General features: G+C 41.9%; 1 protein-coding gene across 5 annotated transcripts in view; it reads right to left on the reverse strand.

Moving 5' to 3' along the window:
• Positions 1 to 141: 141 nt before the first annotated feature.
• The window catches only part of ENTPD5 (ectonucleoside triphosphate diphosphohydrolase 5 (inactive)), a 25715-nt gene continuing 9483 nt past the window's right edge, over positions 142 to 16373 (reverse strand). For all 5 annotated transcript variants that reach the window (XM_074824711.1, XM_074824707.1, XM_074824709.1 and 2 more), the window contains 10 exons: positions 16162 to 16237; positions 13941 to 13976; positions 12994 to 13082; positions 10214 to 10293; positions 8622 to 8683; positions 7079 to 7180; positions 6057 to 6197; positions 5645 to 5701; positions 4007 to 4122; positions 142 to 3823 (listed from right to left, as the gene is read on the reverse strand). In XM_074824711.1, the coding sequence (XP_074680812.1) occupies positions 3737 to 3823; positions 4007 to 4122; positions 5645 to 5701; positions 6057 to 6197; positions 7079 to 7180; positions 8622 to 8683; positions 10214 to 10293; positions 12994 to 13082; positions 13941 to 13976; positions 16162 to 16237 (846 nt within the window). In that variant the 3' untranslated portion in view covers positions 142 to 3736. The remainder of the gene's footprint in view (positions 3824 to 4006; positions 4123 to 5644; positions 5702 to 6056; positions 6198 to 7078; positions 7181 to 8621; positions 8684 to 10213; positions 10294 to 12993; positions 13083 to 13940; positions 13977 to 16161; positions 16238 to 16373) is intronic.

The following is a 16373-nucleotide window of genomic DNA, read 5'->3' on the forward strand; positions in this document are numbered from 1 at the left end:
CACCCTTTTCCCTGCCCTTCTCTTGGTGCTTTATTTAATAATGGTGTTCCTTGTGGAACTGGCTAGTCTTAAGGGCTCCATGAAAGAGATGCGAGACAATAACAATATCTAGGAAAGAAAACTGCACCATGATGTCTTGAATATTGTTAAAAATGCTTTAATTACTAAAATAGGTATTCAGGATATTCTGTCTTCAGGTTCCAAACACCAGCCTCCTGCATTAGACATTTGACACTCACAGAATTAAGTGAGTGTTGCCCATGAGCAAGATTTACACATATGGTTGTCCAGTATTAGGAACTAACATCAGAAAGAACGAAATGAAGTTTTGAACTGAAAGCCATTACTTGTGCTTCTTCAGTCACTCATATTAGGCAGTTCTAGTTAGTGACTGGCTAAAAGACATTACAGGAGAAGATAAAAATCAGGGCTGCAAGTAGAACTCTTCTCTTAAAAGGCTGCTTAGTCTAGTTAAGCTAATAAATAATCTCATTGCACTAGGGTGAGTGTGAGGACTTGACTGGCTTCTCTAGATCCCCCACCCACCTTAAGTAGTTCAGATGTAAACAGCAGGGGCTCAATTCTGCAACTTCTTGTAAAAGAAACCTTTGAGCTGAATTTTTGTTTCTCTCGTGACTGCAGGATCAGGCCCCTGAGAGACAGCAGCAGTTTTGCTTCAGTTAATGAATTGTACCACTGACAAAGGAAGGCCCTGAGCATTCAGATTCAATGCAGCTTTGGTGCTGGGAAGCAGATGCTCCCACCTAGCATTTGTAGTTCCAGAGTCTGAGGCAAAGAACACAGAAAATAAACTCCCTCTGCATGGTACCTGTCTTGTTCTAGACCATCCTCCCTTCAGACAAAACCAAACCCTTAAGTACTCCTCAGGGCTAGTGTCTGTTCAGTTGGCAGATACGCTGCTGCTGCTTGTTTCTTACATGTTAACATTTCAAGTACAGCCTCACTGTTTACAGCTCTTAGCCCCAAGATCTAGGAAGTGCTTGTCACAGCACTGGCTCAGACTGAAAGAAGACTTTTGGATTACTAAATTAGCTAGTTCTCAGGAGTAATGCAGCCTGGCTAGTAACCACTGCGTCCTACTTGGTGTTCTCTGTACTAAAGTGAATACAAAGTTCACTAAAGACAAAATGAATGCATGTGCAGTCACCTTGCTGTGCAGACCAGACCACATACTAAATTTTGCCAAACACTAGGAAGGGGAATAAGAAATGTTTGTGGTTGAGAAGAGGCCACAACTTTCTTCATGTTCAAACAGAAGCTCCTAGTGAAGAAGGAACACAAGTTTGGTGTGACACTGAGGAATTTCCCAACATGGATCTCAAACCAGATTCTGGTAAGAAGTACAGGTAGGATAAGCATTTCATATTTCAAAGAAACAGCCTGAATTTGCAGCAAGGTGGCAGTGGTGGGACAAGTACAGGTAGCTCCATCCCCAGCCCTTGGACTCCTGGTGCTGACTGAGCTTGTTCAATCCAAAGCACACCTTGCACCCTAGTGCCATAAAACCTGAGATACGAAAAGGGGGTAGCTTAATTGGCCACAGTCAAACTTGCAGCGCTAACTAGAGGAAGTGGACTAATGTTCACAGTAAGGCAAATTTCAGAGTCTCCAACTGCTTGCCAAGATTAGTGAGGGCATGAGTGTGCTACTTCCTCCCCTTGCTAGGAAGTACCAATTATTTTCAAACCCAGTTTGCAGAGAAGGTAGTGTGAGGGTAGTCTTTGGTTTTACAGAAGTGGGAAAGGTGTGTTATAGCAAACAGGTAGCTGCAAATGCCTGATAGGAAAGTTCATCACAGGAGATCTGTGGGTAAAAGCTTCCCTTAGTCATGTGAGGAATACCTCTCTGTTCTTACAACTGGAGTAAATTCATTTTTACCTTACACATTCCATGGTGAGTACAAAATATTATTTTTGGAGCTAGCTGCCAACTATTTCATGGGGTGGAGTAAGTTGTCGCTACAGCTGTTTCTACTAAGGACAATGCAAAGTCCACACTTGGAGCCTCAAGGTATTCAAGCAATCTTGATGTTCTCTACAGCCAATTAGATGAGAAAATCAGGATCCTACAGCCCAGCTTTCTAGCCTGTGTGACAAGACGTTTTATTTAAAATATTGATCTTTCATTGCTTCTATGTGTTTGGTGTGAAAGAGATGGCAAGATTCACTTGATTTGAGTAACAGTTTAGCTTCATGCTATCCTGAGAGAAGTCTTGGGCTTCCTAAACAGCTGACACCCCTTCACTGGATGCACTGTTCCTAAAGACTGACTGTATATATTAAAAATAATTCCAGAGCAATGCAGGGGTGCATACACCACTTTATGGGTCCAAGTTCACTATATTAAATTGAAGAGAAATGAAGTTTAAAACAATTTAAAATGGACAAGGGATAACCAAACAAGGGATAAGAAAGCAAAGCTACTTCTGCTCTTGTTCTCCCTAATTCCACTCTCCCTATTTTTGTCTGTTAACTGAAAAAACAACTTGTTTCATCACTATGCTGCATTCAGAAGAGGTTCCTAAGGAGAGCATAGGAAGCAATAAGCCCAAACTTTCAGATGGGAAACCACACCCTAGAGCTCACTCTGACAAAATGGGCTGTATTCTACCAGCTTGCTGGGCCAGTGGGTCTCCCAGGATGTGCAGTGTCTATTTCCCTTGTGCTAGCACTAGACTTGACTCTTTGGTGAGTTGATTTAACTCAAGTTTGGTGTTGTGAATCAGTTCGCCAAAGAACCAGAGGAGCACGAGCATCAGAGGAAAGATGGCTGTGGGAGCACCTTGCTGAGAGCAGAGAAACAAAACTGCCTCTCATGGTAAAGTGAGCTTTCAGATCAGCCATTTCATCTGACTGCACCCTTAAGTCCTCATGGGTGCAACACGACAAGCATTTCCTTGAAATAGCTGGCATTGCTGCCTAGCTGTGCCAGCACAACCACGTGTTATGACTACATGCTAAACGAATCAAGTTATCAGGTCTGGCAGCCAGATGTACGGTATAGCTGCACAGACTTGTAAAGGGCAGCAAAAAGGAACTCAAATGGTCAGGCAGACATTCTGGTTAGGAAATGACTGCTGCCTAAAGAAATGCTTGGTAAGTTACAACCTATGTCTTAGCCAACACCTTTCCCAAAACCATGCCCAAAGTGTGCTTATAGCAGGCTCCTTCTTGAAAGACTGGAGTCTTCTTGTAATGTATTAGCTACACTAACAGCCGAGTACTTGGAATACTGAGGCTGGCAGCATCCACAGTTGTTCACTTTTTTCGGAATGACTGTTGATGCCATCTTTAATTTCTGTATTTAACATCTCATAAGCAAACTTAAGTTATGTAGGTTTAAAATAAAAGGGGGAGGGGAAGTCACATGTCTGTAGTCTGCCACCACAGGCCAGGTACTCTGTGCTTCTAGCCATGGGATGCTATACGAAACGTGCTGGTGAAAGCTGGCTTTGAGCCTCTTGCAGATACTCTGCTGGAGTTTAGGCCTTGTGACTTTCAGAAGGCAGCTTCTGGATCATTTGTGGCAATCACAATTTAAATCATACTGTGGTAACTCTCATTATGCACGATGCCAATCCGGCGTGAAGATCTCTTCTGTAGCTTTGGTCCATGTTCTGCTCTGTGACCAACTCCAGCTGAACAACGTACCTGGGAGATTTCAATTTGCTTTCTCAGCCTTTCAGAAATGCTGAAGTCCACAGGAATGTCACAGCTCAATAGGTTATCCCCAGAGACTGCAGCAGGTGAAAGGTAGCACCCAAAGTCCAGCTTGTCTCTATGTTGTTCACTTTCTTTGTTAACTATAAAGGATGAAAAAGAAGTTGTTCCCAACAGTTCCCTAGATTCCTATGTTGCAGATGACAGCAACTACATGTAACAGCCCTGTAAAGACTCAGTAGATAATTAGCCAGAAAAATGAACTAATGCATGTTGATGGATATAGAAATTGGAAAGCTGGCTTTGGATTTAACTGTTTTTCTCACCTGTAAGAGTGTGTTGTCCCTAAATCCAAAACCTTCCTTTAGTAAAGCAGTGATGTAAGTGAGATCCATGCAGAGGAAAGGACTGGCTGAGTTGTACCTTTCCATGTTATCACAGACTAGAGAAGGGGGGAAAAAAAAAAAAAAAAAAAAGGTATTTCAGCAAAATAAGAGCTTTTATCCACATTGTACATTTGAACTGACCTGAAGCCTGAGCCCACTAAAGCAAACCACCCACGTCTATCAATGGGTACATGTAACACATGGTACATGCTACACAGCTGTTCTGTCATGTTGGAGAATAAACTGTACAGTACTTCCAGTTTCTCTTAAGTCTGTTGTAAGTACATCTTTTATTACAGCAACATAATCCACATAGCTCTTTTGAAGTCTGAATCTCTGTTCAATTGATAACTGTCTGGGGGTTGGCAGATTACTTAAGTCTTTCAAGAACACAGCATCATTTGTTTTCCTTGTCTAGTCTTCAAGGATGGCTCCAGTAATGGACTCCACCTTCTAGGATGGCAGCTTCTTTTATTTTTTTCCAACCTCACATGTCCAAGGACATGGAAGAGGCCATTGCCCAACCAACCACTCCCTCACTGCAGATAAGTCAAGATTCCACCGTATAGGTGACAGTGACTGGAAAATGGATTTAAACTACGTGTCTTCTTCTAGATCTACTGTTACTGGCCTGTTCTACAAGCATCAAGAGCAGAGTTCACTTCTTTTTAGAAACTGATAGGCAGCATCCTCTTACTGAAATGAGAGAGAGGAGCATTAACTCAGGATCACAGAATTGATCTCTTGGTGCTCTGAAGCTGAATAAATGGTTTGATGGTGTTAGATAACATCTTAGCTGCATCTTTGGAAATAAGCTCTCAGTATCCAGGGGAAAAAAACCCAGCCAACCCACACTCAAACTTTAGAGCCTAATCCCCCTGTTCAAAACCATCTGAGTTTCTAGGGAAATTAAATTTAATTGAAAAATCATTAGACTTTGGATCCTATTTTAGAAAAAAGTCAGTCCTGAACTAAATAATTAAGCATCTTCTTGTGAAAAATACAGTCTACTAAACATCATGAGGATGATCATGGTTCAAAGGTTATGTCTTGCTCTTGGCCATCAGTGGCATGGCAAGGTGGGAGCTCTTTTTTCACAGGGGGAGGTAAAAAACTAGAACAAGCATTCAGGAAAAAAATCGGCGGAGGAAAAGGAATGCAGAAGAAGCTACTCTCTCCCTCCATTTTGTTAGAAATTAAGAAGGATTTAAGGTGACAGACTTACAAGTCAGTGCTCTCCTAAACTCAGAGAGTTGCAGTTTGACAGAAGGAGCTCTTGATACAGTACATTCACTTTCTTCTCTGCTGACATTTATGAACTATCTCCCTCCTCTCCAGAACAGAACTGCAAAGCCACTAACACTTTGTTTCCCCTCACTGCTCTATCAGTACTTTCTTCAGCAACAGTTACAGGTGTTGGCTAATAAAAGGTAAGTAACATGACATGGAAGGTATAAAGTAAAGACTAAATAAACTTTCTTTTTTTGGTTACGTCAAACTCACATTACATACTGCCTATACATCCATATTTTTGTTATTTCTCACCCACACCAGTTCCCCAGGTCTCATGACAATTACCTTCTTTGGCTTTTCTTTCAAAATCTCTCACTTCCAAAACACCTCCCTGTTCATAATCTGAAAAGGAAGAGGTGAGAAAACAACATGATAGACCTGAATGCACTTGAGTTCTATATCTAAGCTGACCCTATAGTGCAACTCTGATGCTGGGCTAGGAGTGAGATCTGTGTTGGTAACAGAAGACAGAGCTGCAAGTGTAACTGGAGCTCAGAGCACAAGTCTCATCTGCTGAACTCTGAGCATCAAACTGCACTGCCGGATACATGTTCATTCCCTGGAGGCACTCTGTGTACTTCCTTTTTCTCAACAGCATTCCCTTTCCCTGCTCCCCATGGCTCCAGCCTCCAGAGTTCCTCTGTCTACCTTCTGGCTGACATGCTGACATGTAGTAGATTATCCCAAACCAATTTACCAATTAGGTTGGTGTCAACTGCTCGATCATAGTAATAGGAGAAAGCATAGAAGGAACTTCCACGAATCTCATCTGGTTGGTGCAGTTTCCCTTTGACAACCTTGAGTACTTCCAAGTAGCAAGGCTTGAATCCTGTTTCTCCTGTCAGGACAAACACAGATGGGGTGAGCCAAAGAGGCATCTGCAGGAGATGGAAGAATCCGTGGCAACAGGATGAAAAAGGGAAGAAGCAGAGATTAAAGCATCAGAAGAGGTGAGAAGAGCTTCCATAATCCAGCACAGCACCTGCATGCAGGCAAGTGCTCTAAATCACCATCATCAGGTGGAACTAGTTAGAGCAGATCATAGCAATATCTGAAAGGTGTGCTGTGCAAACTAGTGTAGGTGCGTGAAAAGCTTCCTCCACGTCAGGCAAAACTCCCATTGTTATGTTCTGTGGTCCACAGAACCTCATTTACATTTGATACAACCCGCTAGATAAAACCTTACTTTCCCTGCCCATCACACTGTAATTCTATGGATCTACTCCACACACACCAAATCTACAATTCGGCTCTCGTGTTCCCCACTGTAAAGCAAAGCAACATCAGTCACCAAAGGGGTCTGTTCTAGTTACTGATGGCAGCAGCTTCAGCCCTAATGCTGCACACAGAGGGTATCTTAAGAAATAGTTCCACAAGTGAGATACACTTTGGCCTACCAGTTATTGTACCCTAACATAGCCAGAGATTTTGCATTTAGCTCAGAGCCTCAGAAAAAGCTCTCTTATTTGCATAAATAACTCTTGACATTTCCTATAAAGGTAGCATTTGTAGTAAGAGATCACAGCCAGAGTACGGAGAGCACAGGCCAGCTATTCTTACAGCTTCAGATTTTTCTTTGGCTCTGTCAAAAATCCACATCTATGACTGGACAGGTATCCTTCATAACCCAAGGTAGCTGATGGAGTATTTGCCAAGAAAAAGCTCAAATTCTGGAGACAAGACTTATCTTACAAAAAGGAACAAGTCCCCTTAGTTTACCTTCTTTGTTGCCACCATACCGGTATTTCACTCCCCCGAAGTGCCACTCTGCCTCAAGCTGCTTTGGCAAACAAGAACTGCGGAACATTTGTCCATCCACAGCTGGAATGAAACCAGAGGGAAGAGTCACAAAGGGTAAAATTTAACATAGTTACCGATCAATATGCAGAATCAGAAAAGGCTGAAAGATCTTCATTAAGGTCTTTATGCAAAAATATGGAAATTGGAATTGATGGATGCTGCACAAACTGATTATGAATTAAGGACCAGTCTCAGTCTGGAAAAGTTGTATCCATTTTGTCCTGCAAGCCGCAGAGCAGCTGGGCTTGTCACTTGTTAATGAGAGATAAATGGTACAAGGCATATCTGGATAATGGCTGTTCACCACAGAATACAAAAACCAAGACAGGTAATAAATTAAACACACAGATACACAAACCCTAACAAACAGCAGATAATCAAGAAACAAAGCAACTGAGCAATGAAGACAAAAACTCCTAAGACACTGATCAATGGCCACTACAGGATCCACTGAATGTACGCTTGAAGGCTTTAACCAGAAATACTGCAACTGATAAGAAGAAAATGTGATTATTGTGGCCAGCACAAGTCTCACAGGAAAAGCAAGTTTCTTACAGAATGGTTGGGGGGGATTGTGGGACTGCAGAATTTACTATGGGATGTTTTGGGGAAGGCACAAAGGCAGGGAAAGGGGGAATCAAGGGATCAGGGAAGCACAAATGTGGGAAAATGGAGGGGATGATAAAAGGAGGAGATCACAAGAAGGGAGCTGGTCAGTATGCTTTTCTGGCCGAGCCTTGTGACCAATCACTGCAGTCTGTTCTACCTTCTTCCTAAGACCTATTCCCAACTATTTTGGATTTGAGTACATTCTAGTAATTAATACAAGTCCATCTAGCTGGCAAGTAAGAATCCAGAAGGTGGAAAGACCTCAGGTCCTGGCCAGACACTGGACAAAAGGCCCAGGGTCTGGGCATGAAGACTGAAAGGACTTAAGGTCTGGGTCAGAGACTGGAAAGACTCAGGAATGTGAGTATACATTCAGGTCAGTGAGTGAGACTGTGTGTGATATGCTTGAGGACTTCAAGCTAGACTAGTCAGTGAATGCAACAGGAGGTCTGGGGAAACACAGTGGGCCAGGCAGATACCAGAGAGACCTATAAAGCGGGTTTGGCCTAAGCAACAATCCTTAGGAAAAGAATCTATTTGTGCTGTTTGTGTTTCTGTGGACGCTTGTAAAGCTGTGAGTTTATAGCTGGCCATGTCTATATGGTGTTTGTATGTTCCCATGTGTGCATTTCTGGAATTTGCACTCAGTCTCACTGATGGCTGGACCTAGAAATAGGGAAAAGCAGCTGTCTCAAAAGACAACTCCTTAACAAGTGGTAGCCTGTTTCCAGAGAGATCTATACCAGTGAAAACATAGAAAAGCATGAGATACAGAAGTGAAGACATGGGAAATGGGCTGCTGACAGAAGACCATCTCTTCAGAAATCCTGGATGTTTTATCATATGAACATACCTTCCATATTCAAAGCTCCAAGCGTTGCTAGTCTGGCAGCTTTTAGTCCAAACCCCAAATAGCTGCAAACAACAAAGACAGACATTACAGTTTTAATTCTTGCACATCTAGTATGCTTCACCCATAGCCTCTTCCTAAATCCTGGAACACCCAAACCAAATTTCCTTCCTCTGCTTCCCACAAGTCTCCCCTCTATAAAACAGAGAGTTCCCTTTGCCAGAACAATTCCAAGTACCAAAAAAGTGACACAAACCCAAGAATTACAAAGAGCTGTAAAATGGGTAAATCTGAAACAGAGCTGATGTGACATTTCTACAAAACATTTATGAAAAGCAAAAATGCAGTCTTAAAAAACGAGGGAGAAAGAAGGGTCTGTGAGGAGTGCATGGGGAACAGGATGGCCATTCTTATGTCACACACATATAGACCATGTGCTCTTAGGGCAGAACTAATAGGAGAACTGCAGAACCTCCCACTAAATGGGAGCTGTGCCTTTGTGTGAAATGCACCTCTGACTCCACAAATTACCGCTATACTCATTACAAGCCAGGATGTCAACAATGTTTATGAGAACGTCATTACACGTTGCTGGCTTCAGCAACTCAGCTAGATTAAAAACCTGTTGGTCTTTCATTCCCACCTCTGCGTTTGGCTACTTATCCCTTTAGTCATGTCAATACAAACATTTACAGAATAATCAGAGTTAAACTAACCTCCAGCTCCCTCATTTTTTAGGAAATTCTTTTCAAGCCCAATTATTTAAAGTGGTCTAATGGACTGTATTGGTGAATACAGCAATCAGTTACATCAGTAAATGTAAGCAATAGGAGAGGACTATTAAACCAGCTTTGCTGTCAGGTAAGCATATTCTGTAACTGACTGAGATGATAATCTTCATCCCATTAGTAACTGATTTAACTGACCGAGACCAACTCTCTATTATACGAAGTCAAGTGCTCACTGGACTGTAAGTCATGCAGGTGAACTCTCTGGATTTCACCGCAGCCATCTCAGAAACTTGTCAGCTTAACGTAGTAAGCGCAATTGTATTATTCCAGGCTAAGTATCCCCTCCAATTGCTTCAAGAATCTGTTGTGCTCCATGGTCTGTATCAGCTGCCTGTGGTTGTCTCTCTTTGGTTTACATCAGTCTAGGTTTTACTTTTCGTCCAGTTGCTAATGAGATGTGCCATTTCGAACTAAGAAGGAAAAAGTCTCAGGAAGGTCTTCTTTTCAAATCTCTGACCAGGTTTAGTTCTGACTGCTGGCATGATATCCACCTTTCTGCTTGGTCCAGAATATTTGGCTTGAATCCAACACTAAGAATTCTTCTTAAATATAGTGACTCATAATGCTTCCTTTTCATTTGACAGACTGACTAATATTCCCTTGCAGTGATATTAACCATGATCCTGGAACGTTTCAACTCAACTAATGTCCTGTTCAACTAATGTTTTAAGCAGACAGAAAAACTAGTAAAAAAGTCATGGTCCCAACAGCTGGTAACAGGATGACATGGCCATTTGTGGTTAGCTCGGGGGCTGCAGAAAGACTGATTTCCCCAGCAGAGACAGCAGCCTTTTTGCTCCTCACCTGTGGGTATAGAGCTTGTAGGTGCTATTAAACATTTCAAATGAGGTAAGAAAATCCCCAGGGGTTTCCTTCAAAGTTTCCTAAAAGTTAAGTAAAAGAAGAAATCTTTTAGTTTCTATTATGCAATAAAGAATAACCAACTTTGATGTAATATCACAGATATACCCATAGGGTTTACTGCACACTCATCTGATCTGCTTTGAAAACAAAAAACAGTTTTCCAGTGGTGCCCATTGCTATAATATCTGCAGCTTTTAACACTGAGTTTATGTATATGCATCTTTGTGTAACTTCAATGTATATTAGGGAAGCACAACAGATCAGGACGAAAATACTTTCTAATTCAGGATACCTGAATTTTTCAGAGTACTTACGTGCTAGTCTATACAGAGACCCCATTGAAATCAGCTGCACTAGAAGCGCTATGAACTTTTGCAAGTCAGACTAGATATCTCAGTTCAGGAACTCAGGGGAATTAAAAATGCAAAGTAAAGTACAGGCCACGTTTTCACCATGTTGAATGTCATGCTAATACTCAAGCAAACACTGTGAGCACTCACTCCCAGTCTTAGGGCTGCTTTACCTTCTGGTTTAAGTGCTTTCCAGGACACCTCTGAAATAACCTCTTGTCTCATCACCTCCAGTTTCCCTCCTTTCATAGTCTTGCCTCTGTGTGTACCTCTGCCCCACTGGTACTCAGTCCCTACCTTCTTGACAGACTAAATCCCATATTCTTGTAAATCTGAACCACTTTAGGGCTCATTTACTGTTCATTTGTTCCCAGTCCCTGAGATCTCAGTCCCAGTTTCTGTCTTTCCTCTGTTAGTAACCTCATTCTCCCATCCCGTCTTGGCCCTGTGCATTCATATCAGACAGTGTTACTCTGGGCCAAGGAGCAGAATCTCAGAGAGGACTGAAGCTGCAGAGTCCCTGTAGTTACCATTCAAATAACCAGACACAGCAAAAAACCACCAAACAGATCTGGAATTGTGAAGTCCTAGACAGAAGCCTGCTCAAAGCTGAAAGGCAGTGTTCAGCTTGAGCTTCTCCTGAAAAAGTACAAATTGAAATCTGTTTTGGACATCAGGTAGATTTTCATTGGAAAGGCAGTCACATCCCTGACCCAACACTCCCAGATCCTGCCACATTTTGAGTTCTGCTCCTAAACCTTATATGACAAAAACTTTTAAAAAGGAGAGATCCTGAAAAAAAAAAAAAAAATTGGAGAAAACAACTGGCTTTTTTCATGCCTTACTTTCACAAAAATGTAGAAATCCTCACATCCCTCCCCAATGAGGCAGGCACCAGACAGACAATTTCATAATGACTCTGCTTTTCAGTTGCTTATAACTTTGGCAATACTATGAAAAGCATAACACTAATTTAAAAACAGGTCCATGCAGTTACCATTATATGTCCTCTATGTGCTTGTAATCTAGACTTCATCAACAAATCTCTTATGATTACAGCATTTTGTTTAAAATGAATACAAGAGCAAATATGTGACTGCCTCAGATTGCAGGAATGGAAAAACCCCCTCTGCCAATCAGAGGGAAATCCCTGCTAATACCATCAGATGGGGAAAACTCTTCAGAAACATACTCAGCTACGAATGTGCTGTTTTGTATGAACTTGACAATACAGGTGAGAAGCAGACATAGCATACAAGCAGGCAACGTGAACCTTAACTTCCACACTGCCCTGCTAATTCACACCATCGGTCCTGGTCAGTAGCAAACCCCCGAGGTCTCTTCCTGCAAGGCTCTAAGGAGACATTTGAATCCTGAGCTGCAGTTCAGCCTACTTCACAGTTCTATTTATGCTCCAAAACCCTGACATTCAACACCCTTTCCTGTTGGTCCAGTGCCCACTTCAGCAGGTGTTATCAACACAAAACAGAGGGCAAGCCCAGAGTACTTGAGGCTTTGCTGAACAGGATAAGGTTGCACGTCATGTTTCAACATGACCCATCGTTGCAGAATTAAAATATCCTGATATGAAAACCATGTGCCAAACACCCCCTGAGAATCTCAATTTCTGTAAACAAAAAATAATGTTAAACAAAGGACTCTTTCAGAAAGGGGGACAAAACCAACTTCACAATATCAAGGTGAAGAATGCTACACTGCCCTTCCAATACCCATACTAATTTTCCCATGCAAACTATAGATTTGGGTCCCAGTTTAAACTGTTTCTAAAGAGCTACAGAATTCCTGACGAATCCAGCAGAGATAGACTGAGGGGCAGAGAGGGGAATTCTCAAAGAAAATGAAATTAGTAAGAAAACGAAGAGGGATTGGCTATGCTATTATAAAAGACGTTTGCCCCATGAGACACCCCTCTCCAAAATTTAGTGAGGATCTGCTATCAGACTGGAATGGAAAAAAAAAAAAAAAGAAAAAAGGTAACTCAGAGCAAACCCTAAATTTCTTGTAATATGCAAGAATACACCCTGGAAATGTTGTACATTTATTGAATACAAAATAATTCTGCATTAATGAGGCTCTCCCAGCCTGGGTCTAGAAAACAAAAGCTGTTTCTCTTTGTTTTTACCCATTTGCTTTCTTTCTTTTTTCTTCCTTGTTATCCAGGCTCCTTTGTTTGCAAGTGCCTATCAGCCAAATGCTGATGTCAAAGGGAACAGACATACAGATGATCTGTATACCACTGATGTTCTGCTTGTGCCAGTGCAGACAAAATGGTGTCAGAGAGCACAGCAGTGCTCAGGTCTCTCCACTGGCCCTGCAGTCCCAACCCACACACTTTTAACCAGTCCTCACCTCAAACCGTGGCAGGAATGTGATTTGGGTTGAGGCTCCTCCCAAGTCCAGAGTGCCAACAGTATGCTGGTTCTGGCCAGACAGCTGCCCTGCAAACAACATCACGCTCAGAATAGCCCCAAGTGCAAAATATTGCATGCATGTTCAGGCAGCCACCCAGTTATCACATTATCAGAGCAATACAGGAGGGCTAAGCTGGCCTTCAAAGACAGAAAACATCACAGAGAAAAGGTAGGCAAACAGAACATATTATGAAAAGATTCACAGGACTTTCTTCCTTGATTCCAACTTCACCTCCAAAGAGACAAAAGCAGATAAATCTCTAGGCATCCAGCAAGAGACAAAGTTATCTCCTGCAGAAGACTGTCAGGGAGAGTACATAAATTCTGTTAGCACCATACAGATGGTCAAGTAGGAGAGGAAGGACAGTAAGAGCAGAACCAGCTATTATAATTTCTCTTCACCCAGAGCAGCTGGTTTGCTTGCTCATGTATCTACTAGAGTACTGATTTCCTTTTCTCTTCACTAGATTGCATTCCCAGAACTTCTTAGAGGCAGCAGGGCTAAAGCACCAGTGCATTCCATGTTACATCATTTCAGCTGCATAGTTCACACCGGGACGAAGAATATTGCAAAACCTTATTTCCCACCTTCTAACAGATCAGCAGTACCATGCCCCTACATATGTTACAGAAGCCAGCTTGCCAGTGCCTCCCAGTCCTGAGTAAATCCTGGCACCTTCTGGATTAAGATGCCTCCTTCTTACTACACGTGTGTCTCACCCTCTGGAACACAGTCTGCCCAAGACAATCCACTGCTTTAGCACTGGTCCCGCAGCGGGGAGGAAAAGCAGGACATGGCAACCAAGGCAGAGGAACTTAGGGTGATCACCTCTGAGGAAGAGACTCAAGTTCATATTCAGAGAGAGAGTATACAGGATTAACTACCTGTCAAAAAGTTCACAGTGATCCAGGCTAAAATTCCTGCAAAGAGTGAAAAAGGAAAAGAAAAAAGTCACCACTGAATAATCCCACAACCTCCTGCCCACTCTTACCACCCCTCCACATGTTATTTATTTACCTGGAAATCATTACTAACTTAATGTAACCACCCCATACTTCAGAGATTAATTCAAACTTATAATTAAGTGATATGATCCATTACTGATGCATTAAAATCTCATAAACTGGGATAGGTAGAACCTTTGTAATATCCATGCACAGATCACGTCTGTTATCCAAACAACATACAAAGAAGTAATGAGCTGACACAAAGCACAAGTCTCCTTGGACGCTTCCCCCCTGCCCCCCAGCATTTCAATTCCTAATCTAAAATTGCATACACACCACTCTGTGTTTTAATCTTGTGGTTTCTGTAATTATGCTACAGACACAGCAGCAGCCAGTAAAACACAAACAACTCCTCTGACTCTAGCAGCTTGCTTGACGCTGGCATGATTCTCACCCAAACACAGGCAAACATGTGACAGTAGAAGAGGCGAGATTTTTAAATAAACCTTGGCAGGCTACACTGTGCTCTATTATACCTCATTGGTCCTGCTGCCTGTCAATACAACACTTCTCCCTAGTATACAATTCACCCATTAATCCTAGTGACATACTATGCACTGCACTGTACTTCATCGAATACTTGTATGTTACTTCTCTTTTTCTCTTGGCCCATATGGACAGATTTTGCTCTTTAATCTTCGTCCACTTATTAGTTGTTTAAGCGTCATGGTAATTCACCTTCCAAACTAGCAATATATCTGCCATAACAAAGTGTTCAGAACTGAACGTAACATCACAGATGGCTCTTACCAGGCATCCATACAGGATTATTACCCGCCTATTCTCCAAGGTAGTATGTCCGGATATGTATTAAAAATATTACAGTGGTCTATTCTGTACTGCAAAACCAGCAGTCACTCCAAACTCACAACATATTTCACCTTTTCTTGTATTTTACGTTACTTCGTTTGCTACTTCACTAGCTGCATTTTTCCAATCAGAATATTTTTTAAAAATTTATTATTATGTATTTTGTTATTTAATTTTTTAACACTTGGCAATCATCCTTCATTTTCCTCTAATATTCACAATGCTTCCAACCTTAACCCCAAAGTTGATGAGCTAATCATAATAGGTTATTTTTAATAGTGATATTGCAGAATTTACTAGGCACTTTCCATAAGTTTCCTAGCTTGCTATATATCATCATGTAGCCTTTCAGAGGTGGACACCATCTTTTTTCTCCACCAGTTCCCAAGAGCAGGCTTCAGCTGATTAGCCTGCATACTTATTTCTGAGATAAGGTTCTCTTCTGGAACCTCAGCAGGTTTTGGTGAACCTTCATCTAGCTAACTTATCATAAAACTGTGTATCTGCATTTCTAGCTTAACAGCTGACGAAGCAATCAACTGATGCCTGCTAGGTGATGCCTGCAAGCAGTTGGTGCTAATTGCTGCAAGGGGCCTCAGACAAGAATGCACCCAAGGACATAATTTTTGCAACTGTGATGGGTACATTCTGGGGAGGGCAGAGAAACCAACAGACACCTGTGGTAGTCAAAGACAAGAAGGCTGAGAAACTTTACAGACAGAGCAATGAGCCAAGACAAGGCCTTATATGAAAAAAACCTGAGTTCATGGAAAGGACACTAGGAGACACCTCTTCAACAACCACTAGGGACCACCACAGACCACTGAAAACCCCCATGGAAGCCCCTCAGAGACCCTTCCCCAAATTTTAGTACGCTTGTGCAATGTATTAACATATGCATTAGATCCTTTGAAAATAGGTGTATACTTCTCAGAAATTACATGAACATTAATTTCTTTTATTGTATATAATAAGTGTGCTTTTGTCTTTCGGCATGCATGTTAGGTGGAATGATCCCCCATGCATCCAGTGCTGCAGCAAAGAATGCCTGCCTTCTAAAACTTCATATTAAGTCTTAGGGGGGTCTTTTGAGACCGAATTTACGGTAACAAACACCTCCTAGGCAAACCAGGGTTGACCTGTTTCAAACAGAGCTAGAAACTTTTTATTTTTTCCCCTCAGTTCAGTGACCATTTCTCTTTCCCTCTCATGTCCATAAGATATCTCCCTCCCTTCCCCCCACTCCTCTTCGCTTTCACTTTTTCCTTATTCCTTCAGGTATACATACCTTCATAAGACCCATCCATGATGCTAACACTGTCCTCTGGAACAAGAAATGGTGATTCCTCAAAGACTTCTCTCACCTGAAGAAAGAAATAATTATTAGATTCCTTGGTCTTAAGAGTCTTGTTCTGCTCTGATGGTGACCGAGAGTTTTCTTTTTCACAGCAGTATAAGACAAGACAAGTGTGTGGAACAGACAAAATAATTCTTCCTTCA

Source organism: Strix aluco, chromosome 4 (genome assembly GCF_031877795.1).
Source record: "Strix aluco isolate bStrAlu1 chromosome 4, bStrAlu1.hap1, whole genome shotgun sequence".
Classification (NCBI taxonomy): Eukaryota; Metazoa; Chordata; class Aves; order Strigiformes; family Strigidae; genus Strix; species Strix aluco.